This window comes from Ceratina calcarata, unplaced genomic scaffold (assembly GCF_001652005.2).
Source record: "Ceratina calcarata isolate Rehan_Ccalc_2016 unplaced genomic scaffold, ASM165200v1 scaffold115.2, whole genome shotgun sequence".
Lineage (NCBI taxonomy): Eukaryota > Metazoa > Arthropoda > Insecta > Hymenoptera > Apidae > Ceratina > Ceratina calcarata.
Window position 1 is genome coordinate 670,734 of NW_017132446.1, and position 23,453 is coordinate 694,186.

The following is a 23,453-nucleotide window of genomic DNA, read 5'->3' on the forward strand; positions in this document are numbered from 1 at the left end:
CTTTCAGTGATGCACACATTTTTATTTGTGCGCGTTTGTAAATTTTCATACAATTTCCAACATAAAACAGACGAGTATAAAAAAAAAAAAATAGAATGTACGACGCATTTATACATAAAGCTTCATTATTTCCACGGCAAAGATGAAACATCCGTTGGACTGTATGTCATTGCACGAAATTGAAAAGAAATAGAGGACCCGACCTATTCGTTTTTCTCATTTTACGAAGCAAGTATTAGAAAATAACGCTGCGAGTCTTCTATTCTCGTTGATTTAGCTATTTCGATTAAAAAACACCGACAGAATCTTCTGCAATTTACCGTCTACCCTCGCGTGTTTGCAAATGCTGAACAATACGTGGCTCGCTAACTAAATTCGCTCCTCTGCGTCTGCTCGTATAATGTACCGTTTTTATGTTCGTCGAATCAAACTCGATCCTGCGGGGCACGAATCGACCCGTTCTTTCTTTCCAGCATTTTACTTTTTCTACGTAATTATAGAAGTTCAAGTTTCCCTTGATTAAAAAGAGCCGGTAATTCACTGCGATTCAAGGTCGGGTTCCTGTTACTCCACGCATTCTGGAAACACCAACACCCTCGTTTCCGCGTACTTAATCATAGCATCGAACCCACCCTGGGTCGTAAAAAGACGCCTACGGACACTTAACCACACCTGAAACGTGCTCTGTACACAATGCCGGGACCAAACACTATCGATCGAGCTTCACTGCTACCGGGAAAACCGTTTCGCAGGGTGAAAATTACTTCGACGAACGGATCCTGGGGGCGGCGACACGCGAGGAAATGCAACGTCTCTTCCGGCGTGGCGGCAAACGATTCCGAGACGACGCTTCGCCGAATTACTAAACTGCCGGCAAGCTGAAGAAACTGGGCTGCGGTGGAGAGCACGACACCCACTGTCGTGACTACGGCCATCCGCGGAACGACCAGTATTATTCCGCTAGATAAATTCGCGTCCCGCGGCGATATATTCGCGGAGCGGGTAAACATCGACGGAGAAATAGTCCCGTCGTTTTCCCTCGCCGCCGTATCCACTGACGTGCTATTTATCCGAACGCTTCTTGCCTTCTACTCAATCCTTTTTCTGGCCAGATTATACTCCCTCAGACTTTTTACTCATTTACCGTCATGCTTGCACTAAAGTAAAAGTGCTCACTTTCAATTTCGTTTATTCACAGTCATAGTACATAGAAAAATTTACTCAATTCCCAATTAGAATTGCGTATCTTTCTGTGATAATTGCGAACAGAAAAATATCTTTTGGCTGGTGGAGATAATCTTCGTATGGCTTCGCTAATGCGAGAGGATGTCTGACTAAGCACTGCTAAATCTCCTGCAATTTATGTTATAGTGTAACAGTTATACCGCAGTCACACGGCGATTTACTATATTCCTGTTTTATTTCACGGGCTTATCTTATCGTCCCTCCTTAATTTATCAATTTGCAAAATTATTATTAAAGGGTATTTTTCTTATTACTATTATTCTTTTTTATAACCATCGTACGTAGTACGTTCTAACGTCAAGCCTGACTATAATGAATTTCATCGCAACAAGAAATATTGTTGCCATCCCACGTTGTTGCTGATAATACTTTAGAGTAGGTTGCGGCTCAGAATGAAATATGCCTTGTTACAATATCATCTTTGCTCATATCTGTGGCTGAACGGCTTAGGATCCAGGAATGATGTCGCGGTCGCGCTATCACTGGCGAAATGCATTTCCACGCCGGCGAGGCAGCCTCCCGCGAATCATTTGTCATTCGTAATAATCGGCGATCCCTACCCGGCGGCTAACCGCTTCGTTAATCCAATTTCCGCGACCCACTCTCCCCGGAAACGGGAAAGGTACAGGGAAATTCCTGCAATTTAGATAATCGTTACGCCTTGCGGTCTTCGGTTTCGTTCGTCCCGCTGAATCCAGGGTTCTGCTCTTCTCCTCTTTGCACGATTTAATTATGCATTTTTATACACACGTTCAAGAGAATGGCGGAATTCTGTAAAAATCTGTTTATCTCTTCACGTCGTTAATCGTGATTTTAAAAATCGTCAAACTCGCCACGCTGCATTTGCTCGTAACTCGACCTAATTCCATACGAGGTATTTAAAGTCGTCGTCGCAGTCCTGGAAGGTAAATACGCGCCACGTATTATATACGAGCGGCATTAAATATTAACCATCCGCGGAGACGCGGAGCATCCACGGCGTGGGTGTAAGTGAATAGTCACGATTTCGGCAACATGGTGAATATTGCGGATTATACGGACGCTCCTGCAATACTCATCGCGCCCGTTCGCTTTAAAAGTGGCACACCCGTCTCGCGTGTGCGCACGTACACGTACATGCACGTACGAACATTATTTATTTTTGTATAAGTCATAAGTCGTGGTGTGCGCATGTACACGGCTCTGCGCGCAATATTCCGTGTCGCTCTATGAAATTCGAGCCGGGGAACTCTCTCTCGAAATCATCCTCGCAACTGTTCTCGATTCCCAGCCGCTATCGGGTTTCAAATTAAATTAAATTAGAGCAATATGATCGCATCCTAATTTCTTGTTAAGTGATTCATTTAAAGTGAGAGTATTAATAATTTTTGCAAATTGTATCAGTGCGATTAATCATCGAGAGAAATATTGTTAAATTCCACTTAGCTTATCGAGTCCAAATTAAATGTATTAATCATATATTCTTAGAAATAATTCTATAATTTTATGATTGGAATAAAATTACTTAATATCTTCATAGTTTCCAATTTCCTGTTCCAAATTCAATGCTTCTTTACAAACGTAATAAATGAGATTATAAAATCTTCTACAAGATAATTTAAATGGATCACGATTGTGAAAAACATCAAATGAACAATGAAATTGCATAGAGATGGTATCTGATGATAATGGGCTCATAAATCATTGGAGTCGATGACATTTGATTGTCGCCTAATAATCTAAATGTCCAACTACTGATTATATCCATTTGCGTAGATCAAAAGTTCGTCGTGATCGATGCCCATTGATAGAGATAGTTTCGCGAGTTCGTCGCTCAATTGTGTCTCAAATAGCATCTGCGTACATTATGGATCTAACTTTTCAGCGGAAAGGCAGCAGTTATTCCAGCAGTCAGTGAAGCCGACTTGAATCCCGCATAATTACTTTCTTCTTTTCTTACTTCAATATAATTTCAACTTTTCCATCCGATTCTTGCAAAATAAACTTTGAAAAATCTTCAAGTACGCGCGTTTACTTAAGAATTGTATAAATCTTTATCGTGTGATCTGCAGATGTTGCTTGCGCTCGATCAATCTAAAATCTTTCTCGGTAACGTGTACAGGGAACAGTGAAATCGTTAATAGAAAGAAATAATTTATCAATCTCCTAGTCATTAAAAACTCAAGAAGCGCCAACGATAAAACTTCGCTTAATCATGCTGCAATCGGATTACATATCCGGCTAGGCAATAAATATTTCTCAGTTCATAAATCAGTAAAATTTAACTAATAATAATACAATCGATATATATCAGCGTAGAATTTTGTAACGTCAGTACTTATTAGTGAAAGTAAGATTAAAATAAAGTAGACTTCTTGGGAGATATAGGAAGCGTGTTAAACATTTCAATTGTAATTCAATTTAAAATTTACAAAAGTAGTCAACGTAGACATTTTCACCCTTTTAATTTGCTGATACTAAACCAGTTTGTGCCAATTACGTCGACGAGAATAACGTGAAGGAAAGATTAGGAAGTAGTGCATCGAACATTGGAATAAAATTGGGCCATGCCGACGAGATGTAGATAAGAAATAAATTTTAATACGGCTATCGTACGAGAAGATGTATAGACCCGTCGTCGGCACTCCTCGTTTCCAGCGTAATCGACGCGAAATTGATTCGAGTATTTCGTGCAATTCAGAAGTCGGATGTGACACACCGGTAACCAGTTTCGACGAATCGCAAAAGGGGATTTCCTGTCAACCAGTTTTCACGATCGAAACTCTCAGGGAACTTAAATGCATCAGATATTTCAATGCAGAACAGACTTTCCACTCCGAGCTATAGATAAATTTTGCGTCCTCCACCTTCCCTCCCTGTTTCCATATATACTTCCTTTCATAAATCTCCAAAAAATGTAATCGAACGAAATGTAAGAACTATGTCTTTAATCTAAATTGAATTTGTACTAATGAATTTTTGTACTTTTTAAAAAATAATGTATCAATTCATTTCTCTTATTAAAATTCTGACGAGACGGTTCTGTATCTCCTACAGATTTATAAGGATTTATCAATGGTTTTACTTTGAAGACTATCGGATAAATTATAGATATGAGAGTATTCACATATAAAATACGTATTCTTTGTCTCTCCACGATCGAAGCCGACCGATTTGAATCCTCTGATCCGTCTACCGTTTTAACCAAGTTAGAAGTTCCAAGTGTACGCATCGATACAAATAAAAATAGTAGTAGTAGTAGTAGTAGTGGTAGTAGTAGCAGAAGCTGCGATGCGAATTATTTATCCGCTTGAAATATTCAAAACGCAGATGATCCGCAATCCTAGTTGTCTCCTGCTACTGCCGCTCAACGAAATCCTAGCGAACCAAGGATACCGACGGTCTATCTAGCTCCGGCTGGGAATTTAAAATGCGAATCATGGATTTATGCTCGTATAAAAAAGAGAAAATCCGAGCAGGTAAATTGTGACAAGGCACGATGAGCCTACGGAGTATTCTGAAGGAGATATGTACAATTGATTTAAACAACAGGAACTGTACTATTAGAATTCTATGGTTGTATTATAGATAAAGGTGTATCGCCTGTTGTCTCCACTATCGGCAGATAGATGAACGTTTTCCATACTTAGTATAATACGATATTATTTCCGTAACAATTTACGAAGCTTAATCACTTTTAGCAATTTCCTTGATAAAACGTTCTTAAACAAGAAATCAATAGTTAGACGTTTGTACAAACAGTAACCACCGCGGCCATTTTTCCTTCGAACGATTGTTGTTCCTCTTTTTAATCGAAAACCAAGCAACTTCGGTCGTTCGATCGATCTGCAGTTTCAATTGGATTACGTAGTATCGAGTTGTGGGGAGCACGCGAAAAGTTTCACATTGGGATTGAACGCACCGAGCAGCGAATGCGGTACGGACTTAACAACGTACCCGCCAATACCGGAGGCTTAACCGGCAATAGATCTGACCGTGAATGCGCCGAATAGCCTCCCCCGCATCAACTTCATCGCTCATCCCTCATGCGAGCACCCGTTTCCGCGGCTGGCCAATGTACCATTCACGCGTCCCTTTTTTCTCACGCCCACGCCTTTTATTCCTAATCTCTTTCCATCTTCCGGCGCGCGGACGCGTTCCTTTTTGAAATTCAGCTCGCGGCGAATGCCATCGCCGAATGAAAGTGAACAATACTGAAAGAGACGGCCGAAAACGCGAAACGGCGTGAAATACCTTTTATTTGATTGGATGAAAAAGTATGACAGTGACGTATTCGATTATTGTCAAATTCTATTTGCAAATGGTAAAAAATTAAGGATTATTGCAGATTGTTTTAATGTAAATCGAATGCTGTACCTTAATTGAAATTATTATTTATACACTAGTGAAATTAGAAACAATTGCATTTGATGTATCTTGGAGGAAAATATCTGTTGTAAACAAGGCAGAAGTTGTCGATAACAGATGAGCTTCCCTAACAGATAATACGAAATTGGCTCGTTCCACTTGTGTTGTAATTAGGTCAGGTTCTCTTCAGTTAAATTGCTTTTATATTCCTGAATATCTTAGTTAAAATATACATATATATAATAAACTGCTTCGGTTCTCCACAGTTGGTCACTTCATAAATAACAGAATAAAAAGGACGATCATATTATTTCCAAAGTAGCAGATGGTACACTTATTTATGGAGTGACTTAGTACTTGAAAAACAAGCACGAAGCGAACAAAATTAAAGTTTCGTATTCTCATAATCCCTTTCGAATTTATCCCGTTCGCGTCTACTGTAACAGAATTTTAAGCGAATCACGCACTCACCAAAGGCAACATCCTCCGGCCCGAAGAAGGAATCGAAGGGAACGAAAAAACGAGCTGCGGACGACACACCCGATGTTCAATCGACGCTTCGGGGATGCCCGTGGGACGGTTGGCCGATGCAAGTTGGTTGCCCGGCTGGTTGCTCCGGTCGTTTATACAAGCCCGGCTCTATAAACTTTCATCGATTCGATTCTTCCGGTTCTCTCCTCGAGGGCTGGCCACACGGCACGGCAAGCACACACGCGGACGTGGCGTGGCGTGGCGTGGCGAGGCACAGACCGGCTCGGCTCGCGGCGTGGGCTGAAATTAAACGAGGATATATTCTGTGTCGGTCCTTTGTAACCGGGTAGAACTGGGTCGAGATTCGTGGGGCTCGAGCTTCGAGGAGAAAAGTCGCGGCCTCGTGGCTACGAACTCGTTATCGCGTGTAACCCTGCCTGAATAAGAATACGGCGGGCTAGGAAAAGACGCCGAATGGAAATTTTCTGGCTTGACTTCTATCGATCGGTCCACCCTCACCCGCCGCACCGGTAGGATTCGCCTTCGACCTCGTCGAATTAAGATTGATTAAAACCGCTGCTGAATTAAAAGTTGCACAAAGAGTAGGCCGAATATTCTTAGCACGGTCATCGCTGTTTCGGCTAATTTTAATGCTGCCGGATTTCCAAATTCTGCGCTTTTAATTCCGTCACGATCGGTTTAATCTCACTGACAGTTCTAAATTAAAGTTGCTGAACGAGTATCTTCGTTTAAAAATAAATATCAATTCGGTTTCATTTCTACGTTACGTAAATAGTCTAATAGCAGTGTTTATAGCTACAGCGAGCAGTAGCGGAGCTTTAATTGTATAACCAAACGGAGTTACGCTTGTAAATTGATGCATTAATTCGCGAGCACTGCAGCGCGAAGCATTACCGCAAAATGGAGTTCGGTCACAACTCTTCTTTCAATAGTACGTACATTTCCTGTTAAAATGAATTATTCTTAAAATTATTAAAAATAACTTCTACCATATTTTTTTCAATTTATGGTCCATCATCTTAATTATATTACAGTTTAGAGCACGAAATCATATATATCGGTTCACATTATATGTTTATACGTCGATGCTTCTGACCCTTGGAATCTTTTGAATGGAAAATAACGAAAAGCCGATCAGGGCCGAACGAATCGAACGGAAAAAAGGAATATCGTCCGGAGAAATAGAGCGGCATCAATTTCAGCAGAGAGAGAAACGCGAGTACTTCTATTGATAAAACCGCGGAAGCCACGAAGCGTATTGGCCCCCTTAAGTTTTTCGTTTTCGCATCGAGGGGAATGAAGTGTCTCGGTTCATTTCGCAGTTCGACAGACCGCGGAATTCTTTAGGCCGCATCTAGAAGATGCACGACCGCGCACAATGGTATTATTACGAACCTGTTCGTTTTTCTTTCGACCTATCGTTTCACCCCGCGGCGCGTCGCGTCGCGGCGTCGTTGAAAGCTAATAAAGTCACGATCGATCGCGTCCGCGCCCGCATCTTCATCCCCCATGAATATCTACGAATTCTCGTATCCATCAGCCCGTAATTATTGCATTCCGAATACCGATCGCAAAATCCTACACATATTTGTTAATCATGTTATATTACAAAATATTGTAATGTTCGATATTTTCAACAAAATCGGTTGCTTGAGAGAAACAGTGGTTATACTCAATGGTGCCGAGAACGATACTGAACGTAAATTAAAAATATATTCTTTGCAAATCGTCCTAATCGAAGAACCATGATCTAGTTTAAAGTTCAGTTGGAACTTGGACAAACTCGCGGATATTTACTTAAGTATATATATTATGTGTTCACAGACGAGCGTAATAGATCTCTTGTACAAGGGAATGAAAACAGAAAGGGTGTTACTCGTAGTCAACGATTCCTCTCACGACCCAGAGGAAATGAGAAATTGAAAGAACGGGTCAATGATATGCGTTCCTGTCGTGTGGTTTCGACAGGGACTATTTTCTGCTTTCCGTTCTGCCATCCGCGCCGTGACCTCACCATTCAAGTCTCACCTCATCTGCATCGCAGCCTGATCAGAGCGCCGCCGCTCTCCATTTATTTCTCGATATTTGAGTGTCCCGTCGCGTTATATCAGCTAAGAGCTCAATGATAAGTTCAAACTACGAGACAGCAGGTGTTAGAGGCGATTTTTAGAAAATTAAGGAAGAAGGATGTAGGTCGTGAATCTCTTTATAGAGTAAATCGCGAGCTTACGCGAGATAATAATTTAATAATACATTTGTAAGTTCGTGTATTACATCGATTAATTATTTCAAGATTTTTTAAATGAACAACAAACAAATCATAACTCTAAATGAATAAAATTCATAGGCTTCTATCTCTTATTGTGAAAGGTGTCTCTACTCTCCATCGAGCGCCAGTAGTATAAGTAGCGCACTGATCAGACATTCAGCCTGGTACCTCACTCTACATTCGAAGTTAAAATTTGCACGAACGTGATTGAAAAACAGTTTCATATTCTTTGTATAAATAGCATGATGACGAAAAAATTAAAGTGAAACTGTCTTTTAAACCATATCATATAAAATGATCAGTTTAATTTAATATAATACAATGGTAAATTTTAAACAGATCAATTTAATTGAATCGGTACATAAATTCAGAATGGTGTCACGATAAGAGGCGAAAGGTCAACTGTAATACATATGTAATAAGTACCAGTCTCCAGTACCGTTTATCATAAATGAACCTATAATGCAAGCATGATATTGGAACATTCCATAAAATATTGATGGGTTCGAGTTACCTCCAATTATCTCAAATATCCATTGAAATAAGTTATATCGATATATTCTATGATTACAATTTCTTTCGCTTTCGCAATATATTAAATTAAAAACGAGAGAAAATATAGGACTTGACTTGTATGATATTGACTGTAAATTGAAAAATTAGGCACGAAGTATAAGTATACTCGTGAAGGAAATAAACTGTCTGTTTTTCAGTATAATTTTCGTTAGGCTTGATAAAGCTTTCCACAGCATCTGCTCTCCCGTTAGATTGCTCTAGGTTCCTGGAGTGGCCCCGGACCACTCCACTCGCATGCTAAGACACTCTTCGGGCACGGTTATTGGTATTTAAATTTCTTCCATTTCAAGGAAAACGGTGTCGTCGGTTGTAGGTTAATTACACGCCAACGTAGGGCCCTGCGGACTTTATAATTATTGCCAGGGAGAAAGAGAGAGACCGCGTCCGTGACTAAGGGAAAGTCACGAGTATCGATGCCGTCCGCGCCATTCTCATTTCAGTTAATTAATTCTCCGTTTGGCGCACATTTGCGGAAGCATTATTTTTACATTTTCAATTACCCACTTCTTATGCATACATTAGAAGAAAACTGTCAAATGTACGAAATTAGTTTATCATAAAATTGCTAACGTGAAAGTTTGAAACAAATCAAATATGGAATGAAAATTATTATATTGCAATAGCGTCGTGCAAATTACTTTATTTCTTATAGTAGAAAAATACAATTACGTAATGGAAAGTTAATTCCTTTGTAGTATTCTCATTACATTAGAGCTATCAAGAGATCGAGTCAGAGGGAATATACGCGAACAGTTTCAATTGCAACGAAGCCGGTTTACTTATTTCCCAGTGCCTCCCGATCATTCAAATGTAAATTAAACATGAACGAGGAAAGTGGGGTTCATTCAGCAAGATTGAATAGTACTCGCCGTTTTACTCCATCACTCCCTGCACTTTGGTCGAGTCTCCCCTTTTCTTTTTACGCCCCTCTTTTGTCAAGCCCCAACCCTAAGGGACTTCTTTTCCCTCCCGTTTCATTCCTACCTTTAATACTATGTAATAGTATTTTCTTAAGTGTTCCACACGATGCAATTTCAAGCTTGTCATGATTTCTAAACGGTTCTCTCATGGAGTTTAAAATCAAATGCATTATTGCATGTTCCATGATTTGTAAAAGTTGTAAAATCTGTAGTATGTTTTAATACTCATGTCAAAGTAATTTCTACTACTTTTTAAGTACTCTTTAACTGAGACCGACAAACCAACTTCTTCAACGTTTCCGCATAATTGTTTTACCACAGTCAATAAAATAACATGGAGGTAGAAAGATGTGCACTCTATTTCAATATAGGTACGTAATCGAGCTTTCGAAAAGCCTTGTAGATAACGAAATTCGATTCTCAGAACTGAGGGAAATTTCTATCCGGTTTTACCCCCAAGGACTGACCGCACAAGCCGCAAATAATCCCACTGCTACATAATGCGTCCAAGTACCGAACTTTGTTTACCATATCGGTAGGGAAACGAACTTTCCCTGGCCCGTCGGCGAATAGTATATCACACGTAACGAAGTTCCCGTGGCGGCATGAAATTTAAACGAGGTCTTAATAATTTTCGCACCATGCCGCCTGCGCCGTGTCGCCGCGAAAAAAGAAGCAGAGATCGGGCAAACTTCTTGACTATAGTTTCTCATTTCGCAAGTTTTTAGCCTCCGATAACCTCCGTGTCAGAACTCGAATTGATGCTTTATAAATATTTCAGTGCCCTAAGAAACAATTCGCCACCGGTTTTCGTCGGAAGGAATTAACTTAATTATGTATGAATACTAGAACGATCAACGTGTACTGCCTGTTTTCGCAAGGCTACGTGTTTTGATGTTGCAGAGAACAGGATAGAATCTTTCGAGACTAAACCACAATTAAGTATATTTAAAATGAAATGAAAGCAAGTCATATTTCTCGTGGCTTGTATGTGAGCTTATAATAATTAGCAGAGGTGGAACTTCTGTCCAACGGTTAAACCGAAATAAAGCGCAAAAGGGGGTCAAAGGGTGAAAAATTCAAAGCAATCCCTGTTACTTTTAATTAAACAGATTTTTAACTGGTTTCCGGAGTTTCGTTGAGCTTTCTTATTTTAGCGCGTTATATTAATGGATGCAGTAACGCGGATAGATTTTCGACTAGTAAGGGAGATTTGGGAATACGTGATGTACGTTTAACGGATCAAAAGTGTAGCACAGCTTAGAAGCCGGAGTTACTCGAAACTCGGTTGAAGTTTGTTAAAGTCTGTTAAAGTCTGTGATAGTCCATCGAAGACAGTTGAAAGCCGAATATAGATAGACGATGTCAGGTGCTCTATTGGGAGATGCTTTATTAAAGCTCCTCTGAGCAAGTTTTAAAGTATTTGCGAAATTTTGTAATTATATATGTAAACGAAAAGAATTTTCTTGTACGAATTTAATATATTCATTTTTACACAGATAACTCAATACTATGCCATTGATCTTATTTACACGTGTACAGGAATTTTATTTTCTTAGTTTTGATAAGAGATCTCATTTACTGATTCCTCTCGAATTTTTGTCGTTCAATTTGACACGCAGAGAGAAAATCGAGTTTGACGAGCGAGGTATGAATGAGAATAGCCTGTGAGTACTAGAATTACTTTTTAGAATCTTTATTCCACCTAGTGATTATCAATCAAAACGGCGCTTTGTTCCACCAATGGCAGCCAATCCAGTGAACAGACGCACGACGGGTTCTCATCGTCCTCCTAATTAACGCTTACTCCGATGTCCTCTAATTGACACTCGATCCCTGACGACCACCGTCAACGATATCTCGGCAAATACTCTGGTTGATAGTCAACCCTCTTCCCCGAAGCCACTCCTCGGCTATAAAAGACTGAAGGGGGAAGAAAAAAAGGGGACGAAGACGCGAAGGGACGGAAGAGAGCAGAGAGGAGAACCGACGTTAGCCATCTTGGTCGTTCGTGTTGTATCGTTCTCGCGGATCGCTGCCTTTCAGAGCTCGTGCCATGCTTTCTCAGCATTGCTGCTGCCGCACTAGTATTGGTGGTGGTGGTGACCGTCGGTTTCCACCTTCAACTAGACACCTACCATACTTCTATCCGCTACGAAACACCTTTCAGCGCTACCTCTGCGGTCTTTTCCCTCTGTCTAGCTACTCCTATTCGGACACTTGGTTCTCGTTGCTCGGTATACTCTTTCCTTTCTTCTTTCTTCTCTACGACTATACTTCCCATTGGCGCAAACCTTCGACGCTTTTCCACTTCGTTTCAACCTCGTACATCGTGATTTGGCCGTTTTCACCGGTGCCTCTCGCTCGGATTCATCATCGTTTGTTACGCTGCTTGCTTTGCGGGAATTAATTGGACCCGAGCATGTGTCGCACTTCTCATGAATTATTTTTATTAAACGATATTACTCACGATCTTATTAAGCGAGTTAAGATAATTTGAAGTAATTAATATAATATAATAATTCTGAACTTTATTTGATTTGTTGAGATGTTGATTGAATTAAATCCGAGTTCAGATTCTTGAAGAATAAGGAGACATAAATTAGATTAGTATCTCAATTAAGGAAATTGTTATTGGATCTATTTGGAGTTGACATTAAACAGTCAGGAAATATTTATGTAACTACGATTTGCATGCGAAATGTGTCATGAATTAAGGAAGTTCTCCGAGATGTTTCAAATAACCATCGTGCAGTTTGTGAAAATTAAAAAATTTAAATCACGCCGATGCAACCTCTTTTCAGGTTTAATGATTCAGTATTGTTCTTAGGACGTTGTCTCTGGTGAAAATAGATTTCAATCAACAAATAATCTTTCGAAATAATTCATAATGAGACTTGCCATCCATAATTTCTTTTAGTTGTTTGCGATCACTATTAGAAATAATCGTGGAAAAATAATTCTCTCGGTAAATATTAGATAAAATTTCGAAATAACTCAAGAACATTTTGAAATTATACTCTACATTAAAATTCTTGGGAATAAAGGTAAATCTTTTAAATAATTTTCGTAAAAATCATGTTTTTCATGGAAATTCGCAGAAAACGCGCATGATGTATTAACGGATTGGGTTCTGCTGGCTGGAAACGCGAAACGAGAACGTATTTTTGACGGGTCAGTTGGAAATGCCCCGAATATAATTACTGTGACATACCAATTTATCATGTTGAGACAGACTATAAATTAAAGTTGATTATGATTGTAAGACAGAATTAGATACTTTCCACTTTACTTTGACATCACATGTCAAGCATAATGTTATAATGTACTGTTAGTTATCTTAATGATACTTAAATAGCTTCATTTCTTCAAGCTGACACTAAATCGATAAAGACTTCCAATTGTTATCTGGGTTAAATCATATATGTATATCACTTTACATTACTTGATTAGATCATTTAATATGTAACATAGCCGAAGTTGTGATAAAATGCGCCCCCAAATATATATTTAGATTTTCGATGTAAAAAGTACGTAATTACTAAAGACATTCGTTTTCCTAATGATTGCATTCATTCTTTTACCAAGGAAAATAAAAAGCTGATTCTACAGCGACGCATAAAAGCGGACAGTCGTAGTTGAGACGACAAACGGTTCTTGATCATCGGTACCACCCAGCAATTTTTCAGCGCGCGACCGTCACGGCAGCGTTTTTCTGCGGCACACGAAGGGAGCCGTGAGCAATCTCGCGGCTATACACCTCCACCACAGGGCCAACCATCTACTTCGCGTACCCTCCGAACAGACAGACTACACGATGAGGAATCCTCTCCACCGCATCTTCGCATCGCCCCGTCCTCTTCCACCTGAAACGCGGAATCGCGGCGATCCTCGTCGCACCAGCTTGCGCGTTTGTTCGCTCCGCGTCTCTGAGCGGGCGCTTGCGCGTCGAAACGGCGCGAGGCGTCGGCGTCGTGCCGGGGGCGTCGCACCAACGTCGTCGGCGAACCGGCCGACCGTCTCAACCGAGCGTTCTCCTCTCGCCAGGCCAGTATCAAGCCGGGAGCCGTCGAGAGGGTTGATCCACCTCCGCAATCGGCGTTCACGTTACACTCGAACCACGTACATATCCGAGGAAACGACACGCCAGACGACGACGACCAGGGTGACGGTCTGTAGAGACTCAGTCGAGGGTGCGCGCGGGTGTAGTTGCACAACAGCACCGTGGCGGCTGTTGGCATTTCGTTCAGGTGCGCGGCTATCAGTGGAACTCACGGGGTTGGATGAGAAAAATGGGGCGTACGCCGAGCAACGAGAACCGGATCGATCGCGAAATAAACGTACGCTGGATGGACGACGACATCGAGTAACCTCCCTCAAAAGCGGAAACCGAACAGTCGGCGACGCGGGTCGTATCGTCGGCGGTGGCTCGTGTGTCTCTGTGAGAATACTCGCGCCATAGTGCGGTGGATCGCGACGGTGCCCGATACGCTACAGAGGATAGAATTCACCGGACACGGAGTCGTCGGGGTGAACGAGGGCTGCGTGATATCGTGTACACGAAAGAAACAGGGCTCGTCGCTGCGCGTCAGATCCAGTGGCCGAGTTCTAAGTTTTACTGGTCGCGTAGGGTGCGTGGTGAAAGTGGTCGTGTCACCGTGTATCAGGAGGTCGAGGTCGTGCCACCGAAGGTATCGTCGAAACGCGACGACCGCGGCGACGTTTTGAGTGATCGCCGACGAACGCAGGTGTCGCGATACGAATGATACCATTCCGACCCCGCGAATTCTCGTGACCCTGAGGAAATCGAGCCACGCCGTAATTGGACACTCTTTCGGAATCACCATAGTCGGAGCTCGAGCTGCACAAACCGAGGAAAGAACGGGGTGGTAACACGCCAGGAATCAACCAAGTGGAGGCTTAAGGGGCACTCGAAGAGACGACTACGTCGTCGAGAGGACAGACGGAGAAAGTGTGTCACCGACGTGGTACGAGGCACCTCGGGGGTGCCGTAGGTTAGGTCACCACGCTAGAGTCCCTTGATACGAAGCGCCGATAGGATAACAAACCCTCTGGCAAACGTCGCATTAATTACGTTCGGATTAAAATTCCTTTTCCCTGAATTCAAGTGATGCTCAACCGTTGACATGCTGACGCTCATAATTGAATCATTTTATCGAGACCCGACGAATCTCGGAGAAATATTAAAGTGATAAGAGTAATAACTGTTTAGCCTTGACACCAATATTCCCTTAGAAGTTAAGAAGCAAACGGAAATTCTGTAATTTGGCAATAATTCGAAGAGCTTCGTAACATGAATATGACATCGACGAGAAAGCATCGCCGGCAAGTAAATTCGATGAACCAGAGTCTTGATAACAAGGTTCCATTGATCTGATTACTGGAAAGTGAATTCATTAAGCGGGATCTGGTGCTGATTCGCGCTTGCACGAGTGACCGGGGAAAGATTCGTTCGAATCAAGTTGTGCGTAACGTGATCGTGAAGTGATATTCTCATTGAGCGGCATTCGATTGATGATACCAAGTGTGTAAGGGATGAATCATCGTGGAAAGTTGTGCTCGTAACGTGTCAGGTGTCTTGATTCGTCTAATTTCATCTTAGCATCAATTAACGAAAGACTGTATCCAAGACACACACATATCCAATTATCCTCGAAATTACTTAATTCTGCTTGTACTCTACTTAATTCCCCGGATTTTCTCATAAAGAGATACTCTACTCGTTACTGTCTCTAATAGCCTGCTTGCAATTTCGCGTGGGAGGAGATGAACATATCTTGAAGAAGTACACACATACGAGGTATTCAAGAAAAAAAGCTTGCCATTCCGCACAGACGTGTGCATAGTCACTCTCTCTTTCCATATCCGACACCCACGCACGTAGACGAGACCATCCGCGCGTGCGTGCTCACGTGCGAATGCAGCCGGTACAACGTGGCTAGCGAACAAGTACACAACCAACTATCCACTCAGATCGAAAGCCTTGTTAACAGTCGACCTACCCCGTACGGCCGAATGTCAAACCGTCGTTGCTGATCATCACATAAAATTAGACAGCAGAGATTTCGATGTAATGTGACGAAGAATCAGTCGCGGAAGTAACTCGTAGGTGAACATTTCTATAATTGAACAGAATCTGATGAACAGGATCTAGCATCCGACACGTAAATCATGCATTCTACGCTCGTGACCGGCAACGTATGCGCGCTGCTGCCGTTCCTGGTGATTTTACTCAGCCAGGTAGCCCTGTCGTTCGTGCTGGAAGGCTCGGCTACCAGCTACGCTCAATTCCGAAAATGGAACGCGGGCCTGAACGGCACCCTCGAGTTCGAATTTAAGACCGAGCAGGGTACCGGACTGCTGCTGTACACCGACGACGGCGGTACCTACGACTTCTTCGAGGTGAAGCTCGTCGAGAGCGCGTTGAGATTGAGATACAACTTAGGTGGCGGTGCGCAGATCGTCACCGTCGGCCACGACCTCGGCGATGGTCACTGGCACAAGGTGCAGATCACCAGGTGCAACGAGAACACCACATTGACAGTGGATGGCGTGAGCGCGGTCTCGACATCGCGCGGCAAGGAATTCGAGTTCGGAAAGCTGGCAGGTAACTCCGACGTTTACGTGGGCGGCATGCCTAGCTGGTACAACAGCAAGCTCACGTTACTGGCGCTACCGAGCGTGATCTTCGAGCCGAGGTTCAACGGGTTCATCAGGAACCTCGTGTACGCCGACGGGGAGAACACGGTGCCTAAGAGGCAGGAGATGAAGAGTCGGGACGCCAAGGTAAATGAATTTTCTCCTCTGAGATCTCGGAGTATTGAACCGTGAGCGCGCTCGCGGTGAACGGGGTCTGCAGGATATATTTACTGGTGCGTAGGATGTATGAAAGACTCGGGGTATGAATGAGATCGAACGCGAGCCATGGATAAGTATAGAGTAAGAAGTTAATTTCATACGAAGAATGAACTATACTATGGTATCGATTTCTACATTATATGTATATAAATATCTGTTCTTTACATAACGTTCTCTGTATTATAGAGATTCGTGTATTCTGGATCAAATAATGAAGATGACAGGGTAAAATTGTAAATGTTTCAATGATCAGGGAACACTTAGCGTTTCTGTTTGAAATTCATTCGCGATGTGATTGTTGCGTGCAATAATGGGGTCACTAGCCCGAGATAGGAGATTTGCGTGTCATTGTGTTGGAAGTAAATCGGCAGTACCATCCTTCAAATAATACGTCAAAACTAGTGGGAAGCGTTCCGATCGATAGTCAGAGGAGGGCAGTGTCGCCGCAGCGTCTTCTCTAATGGCCAGTTTATTTTTGGCCCCTCCGAACGTATTTGTGATTTCGTGGAGGGAAGTTTTCGTTCCGAGGTCTTCGATCCGTGACACGTCTCAGGGGTGGATTATCCTGAGTCAGCTAAAGTGAAATAACTTTTGACACAGCCACTGTTTACTATCATTATCGTTGACGGGACACACGCTCACAAATCCTTTTAATATAAAAGAATTTTTCCCATTTTCTTGTACAAAGTTATATATAAATTAAATCAGAATTCTACGTGACACGGTACGCCGAATGTTTTAAATTAGATCGTCGATCGCGTATATCGCGAGGTAAAAAATTTCATATCGGGAGTCGCCTAAGATTTCGCTGTGTCCGCGTAAATCTGGGCCAGCCATCGCATAGCGTGCAGATGTATTGTTACGCACTGCTGCTGACACCATTTTGCTACTTCATAACGTGAGGCTCATTCCGAAGAAAGAAGAGAGGAAAAAAAACGGAAGTCATGTTCCGTTCTTTGTAGCTGTCACTGAAAATTCTGTGCCTCACTGTCCCCGAAACGCAATCTCCATTTAATAGCAGAGGAAAATCATGTTAGCTTATTTTATGAATAAAAAAAGGAAAATCCTGTTCCCTGATATAGTTTTGCCGCAGCCGGCCGCGTAAATCAATTATGAACTCCTAAAGTAATTTAATGTTTATCTGGTTTTCGCAAGCGCGCCTGTCTGACCAGCACATGCTGCAACTACTTAGACTTGTACGCGACCGAAAGGTTTTATTTGAATATTCAAATACCTATTTAAATGTCAGCGAATAAAGAACATCGTTCGTGAAATATTTGAAACAATTATATATTCTTTCTTTAAAAATAGTTTCAACTGGAGTTGAATTAAAAATTGCAGCAATGAAGCCCGAATTAAATTGCTGTGACAAGTGACAATTAAATCTCAATTTGGTTACTCGCTTAATACTATTATATGTCGTTAAAAATTGATTAACAATTCTGTCGTATCGCATATTCAGTTTGAACGAACGCATACTTCACTGGTAAAAATTTTCGCCCAACGATTTCCCAGCAGAAATACCATTTTCCTTTCGGCAACCTTTCCCTGCGGGGAAATTCCTCTGTCGGATTCCACGGGCCGAGACAAACTGCTCGCCCGAATACGAATGAAACACGAAGGATGAATGTAATCTCGAACGTTCCTCGGGAAGGTCTCCGCGAAGGTATCCAAAGGACGGGGCCGAGGGAAATACAATTTCTGGCACGTCGATAAATCCGAGTCGTCCGCGCGCATTGTAGGCGACGTTCGTTGCATAGGACACGTTCTGATGTACGGAGGACGATAACGTCGACTGAATTATTTCATGCCTTGCAAGACCTAACTCTATCCCTGATTACGCTATTTCTCATCTAATTGTCTATAGACAAACCTTTACTTAATCGTGCGTAGATGCGGCTGGCAAACGAGCAGCGTCGTCAGAATTTCAAGGCTTTGACTTAATAATTAACAAGCTGTTCTTGGTATTAAATAATTACATATTGCAAGATCGAAGGAAGATCACCCTTTCCTTGATACAAGCGATTTCTTGTGCAATTGTTTATAGATATATCTTTACCTAATCGTTCATAGCTACGTCTGACAAACGAGCAGCGTCGTTAGAATTTCAGGGGTCCGGTGTAATAACGAACAAGCTAGGATGCATTCTTGGCATGCGGCCACCACGAGAAATATGAACCTCCGCGGTACTGGCAGGGACAATACTCGATTTCCTTTCAACGGAACTTCCTTGCGTTTTCGTTATCCGCGCGGATAGCAATGAACTTTTTTTGCGCTGACCATTCTAAATTGCACCTCCCTGCAGATTATTGATATTTTTAATACAAAGTTTCCGCGAATCTTGGTTACAGTATATCTTCGCATTGTATAAAAATGTTATGTACCACGATTATTTAGTATATGACTTATATAAATTCACTGCATATCGAAAGCAAATTAACTCGCTTGTAGATACACAGCATGCAAATCGTCGGCGGCGAATCCGATAGTTAGAAACTGGCGCGATCGTAGGTGGAAGAGCGTGGAGCAAACATTCGCGGGTTGATTGCTGAGCGTTAATATTATTGCTTCCCAGCGAACGGAGACGTATATGCAAACCGATTATCATGTCCCGTGAATGTGGCGCGGCAGCTGAGCACTATTTCACGGCTACTATAAATACTTGTCGCGGAAAGAGTAATTCCGCGCGCGGGATTGTTATTTATGCAGCTTAAATACGAATTACATCGGGCTTAACGTACACGTAAGGATGCATTCGGTCAAATGGATCGGACGGATGAATCCATATTCAAGATCGTGAATATAAATGGAATCTTCGTGTAAGTAAAAAAATAAATGATTAGTATTAAATTTTTACATTGAACATGTAATTTGATAGTTAGAACAAAATACAAATGAGATTGGATATTAAGTCTCTAATTCGGAGTGAATAGCAAATATTATTAAATCATTATTATTAATTTAGTGTTACTAAAACTTTATTATCAATTTTCACTATGGATCGTATATGAACCAACGATAATGCCAAATTTCGATTGATTACGCCAATATCTCATGTTCGTGTGCACGTAACACAAGGAACATGTGTATTCGTTGCAACGAATGAAGGATCGCAGAGAAGATATGTAAGGCAAGCAACAAAAGAGGAATTACAGGCTTTGAACACAGGTTTTAGAGCAAGTTTCGAGGTAATAAATCGGCGGAGATCGATAAGAATCTTAAGCTTGCGTTGTACAATCTCGAAATACATGTATCTTAATAACGGTGGAACAGTTCGGATCGAGACGATCGCGTTCGATCCGAGTGCTTAATAATCTTCCCGTAAATGTTTACCAGCGGAAGAAAGGCAGCGCACGAGGCTCGTTCGTTTCACAACGTCTCATCCGGAAAATCGCGTTTATTATTTCGCATAATCGTTTATTACGCGGCACAATGCGACGCGATAAGCCGGGCCGTGTTAATGTATGCAACGTGCACGAGCGACGGGCTATCAATTATGCATGTTCCAGCTATGTTTTCCGCGTTTCAATTCGACGCGACGCGACGGAACGGTATTGAACGGTTCACTTCGGAGTTCACGGGGCATCAAAAGAAACGAAAAAGACGATAAACGTGATTAATAGACCAAGGGGGGGCGAAGGATATCGTTGCTGGAAAGATAAGTCCCCCATTCGACGTTGACTGATCGCCGTTGGATTAATCGCCACCGATACTCGCAGAACTTATTTCATTTTTCGACGCAGCAATTAGCGGCACGTTCCGCGATATAATTATTCAACTGGCCTTTTCACAAGCCAGATTTGATTAATTTTCTTAATCTGATACAACGTAATTAATGCTACGAACGTTATTGGAATCTGACTACTTGGAATCAGCGTTAATCGCGAGTAATTAGTATTAACGAGAGCACGTCTATTCTTATAGAAAGACTGTTAAAAGTAGTACTTATAAAATCAATGTATTAGTACTGAATTTGATATAATCAGATCCAATAAAGTTAATTTAATTTATTATCACATAACGTTATAATTATTAAAAGCAATGCAAGGTTCTTTCTGTGCTAATAAAAATGAAATAAATATTAGAGTAATAGGTGCGCGCTATCATCGTTACCGTAACAGATAACGCAGCCATGATCTATCAACGAATGATGGATGGGATTTGTAGATTATGTGTCGATCAATACTGCGCGTGCACGCCCGTGTATCGCCGGACGCGCGAAATTTACCTTTGAAGCGATTGATAAATGTGTTTGCATTTCTTATACGCATTTGGGACAGTTATGTAGGGCGCAGCATTGAATTCGCGGTAATGTAACACGTTAGGCGTGCGTACACGCCAATAATTGAAACGTGTCGACCGAATACGAGGATCATGATATTGATTGAATTCGCATCGCGCGTTTGACATATCCATCACCCTTAGGTTTAGCAGTTTATATAGATTCTCCAAATTTGACGACTAAAACTAGATAGACAGTCGCAGGTACAGAATGTCATAATGTAAAATTTATGGTACAATACAAAACAATTGTTACTGTGATATAATTGGGGGAGAAAAAAAAGGAAGACGGGAAAAATTAGAGAAAGCTTCCAATTTTTGTATGAATTTGGGTTAAACTAATATGTACTCGCTTATGGAAGGAGCTGTATGCAAAATTAAAGCAAACGATTGCGAGTTGCATAACAAATTGCGACGTGCTTGAAATTTTGAGGGGCCGGGTTTAACTATGTGTGTGGCTGTGTTGATAAGATCAGCGTGGGCGTCCTGTTACAGTAACTAGGTGGATTATCGTTAATGCCCCTCTCTGCGAGATCACTGCTACCCTTCAGATGTATCAGCATTTCGAGAGGTCCTTGCGTGGGCGGATCTTGAATATTTCAGATTTATGGAATTACTAATGAGGGTGTAGAGATGCGTCAACAGTTTAACTCGAGTGGAACTTCGATAAGTTTTAGTCACTCGTAAAAAGTTAATGGTGTAATATGTTTAAAAAAAGTAAATAAATTATTATTAGAAATTAACTGAAGCGTGACAAGTGTTAATTAGAAAATGAATTAAGTAGAGATTTCCTTTGACATGTTAATCGTCCTGTTATTTTTTCACTACGCTGGTAAGCTTCTACTTAAGTCGACGATGTACGAGTAGACGGAAGCAGTACTAAAGCTAGTACTATAACAGAGGGTGTCACGCGTCGTCGTACGCATTGCGTGTTTTGCTCGTGCGTAAAATTGAACGCTACTTCATTCAATCACCAGTAACGATTACAGTAACAGATATGACCTCTTATTCTTTTTTAACATATAATGTACGACGCCTTGACAAAATATCGGAAAAATTAAAATTTCTTTTCTCAAAATTTCGAAAAATGCTCCATATAAAAGTTGTAGAGACTACTATCATCTTCAAAAACGGTCGTACATAATGTTCTTCTATCTCGAATACTTCAGGACTAATAGATTACTTATTTCGTTCGTTGCCAATGAAAAATCACACGATTGTTTAAGAAGATTAATCCAAGAATCCAATGTCAATGTTATTAACCGTTTATGAAAAGTACAATTTCTTTTAAGTGTAAAACGAGATATCGCAAATAATAGTCGAGGAAGCACTAACACGGAGAACCAATTAAGTTCACCGACGAAAGAAGCTCCCAGCGGTCGATGAAAATGACTCCCAGCTGCGAGTCACATACCACGAGGAACTCACTCAAAAGTTTCACGATAGCGAGGCAGTTGAAACGGTCTGTCATTATGAAAAGCAATTTCATGTCAATGTAATTACATACAAACTGGACATCGTAAGTGCGCCGCCACCGCGTCGCGTCGTCATGTATTCGCGTTTTAATGCGTGCATCGGCCTGGCTGCAAAGCGTCCCCGATTTACATTGGCTTGTCTGAGTGACGATATAGGGCAAACAGAATTGCGGAACACCAGTGCGCTTCTTAATCGATTACACGCCAACTCGGCACTACGTATATCTTAACGACGAGTAAACAGAGGAAAAACAAATTTGTTCCTTCTGTAATTATGGAAGATACCTACAATTAATGAATAACTTTTAGGCGAACGCGAACTTACATTGTCTTTAAATAATAAGAGAGAGAAATATAAATCGAATATCCTTTACGAATTTTATGGACTCGATGTTCACTTGTATCGTTTCTCACGTAATAAATAAAAAATGTGAATTCTAACGAGAAGTGAAACCAACCAATTGTTGCATTATGTTTTAACTTAAAGAAATGCATTTCATATAACGTAACAGGATTTAATAATGGGAAGATAAAAATGAAGAATTTTTATGTAAAAAGCTGATAATTATCCCTCCTAAGAACTTTTGAACGAAAAGTGCAGGAATTTCACGGTCAGTCGAATTATGAGCATTGGAGGATCGATGCTCTCGGCTTAGCCCGAGGTTACCGGAGCGCACCAGCAAGCGGAGAGGAAGAGTGAAAATGCTTTCCGCTTCCGGCGAAATTCCCGCCATACTCACAAAGCACGGCACTTCCGGATCTATCTAATTCACCCTAGTCTCCACCCTTTTGCCATCCCTTCGAGGGACGGCCGAATTCGCCCATTCCACGATGATTGACATGGTCCCTTTCATGTGAAATGTACAAGTCATTCCAGTAAAATAGAAATGGGCAATCATGGTATTCTGTGTAGATTTTAGAGCAATTCAGATGGATACTTTCATGTTCTTTTATCAAATTTCTGATAAA

The 23,453-nt window shown here is 41.4% G+C and overlaps 1 protein-coding gene across 1 annotated transcript in view; it reads left to right on the forward strand.

Annotated features, from left to right (window-relative positions):
* Positions 1 to 13,832: 13,832 nt before the first annotated feature.
* Positions 13,833 to 23,453, forward strand: part of Nrx-1 (neurexin 1) — a 214,821-nt gene continuing 205,200 nt past the window's right edge. Inside the window, exon 1 of the mRNA XM_026812360.1 lies at positions 13,833 to 16,656. Within this exon, the coding sequence (XP_026668161.1) occupies positions 16,042 to 16,656 (615 nt within the window). The 5' untranslated portion in view covers positions 13,833 to 16,041. The remainder of the gene's footprint in view (positions 16,657 to 23,453) is intronic.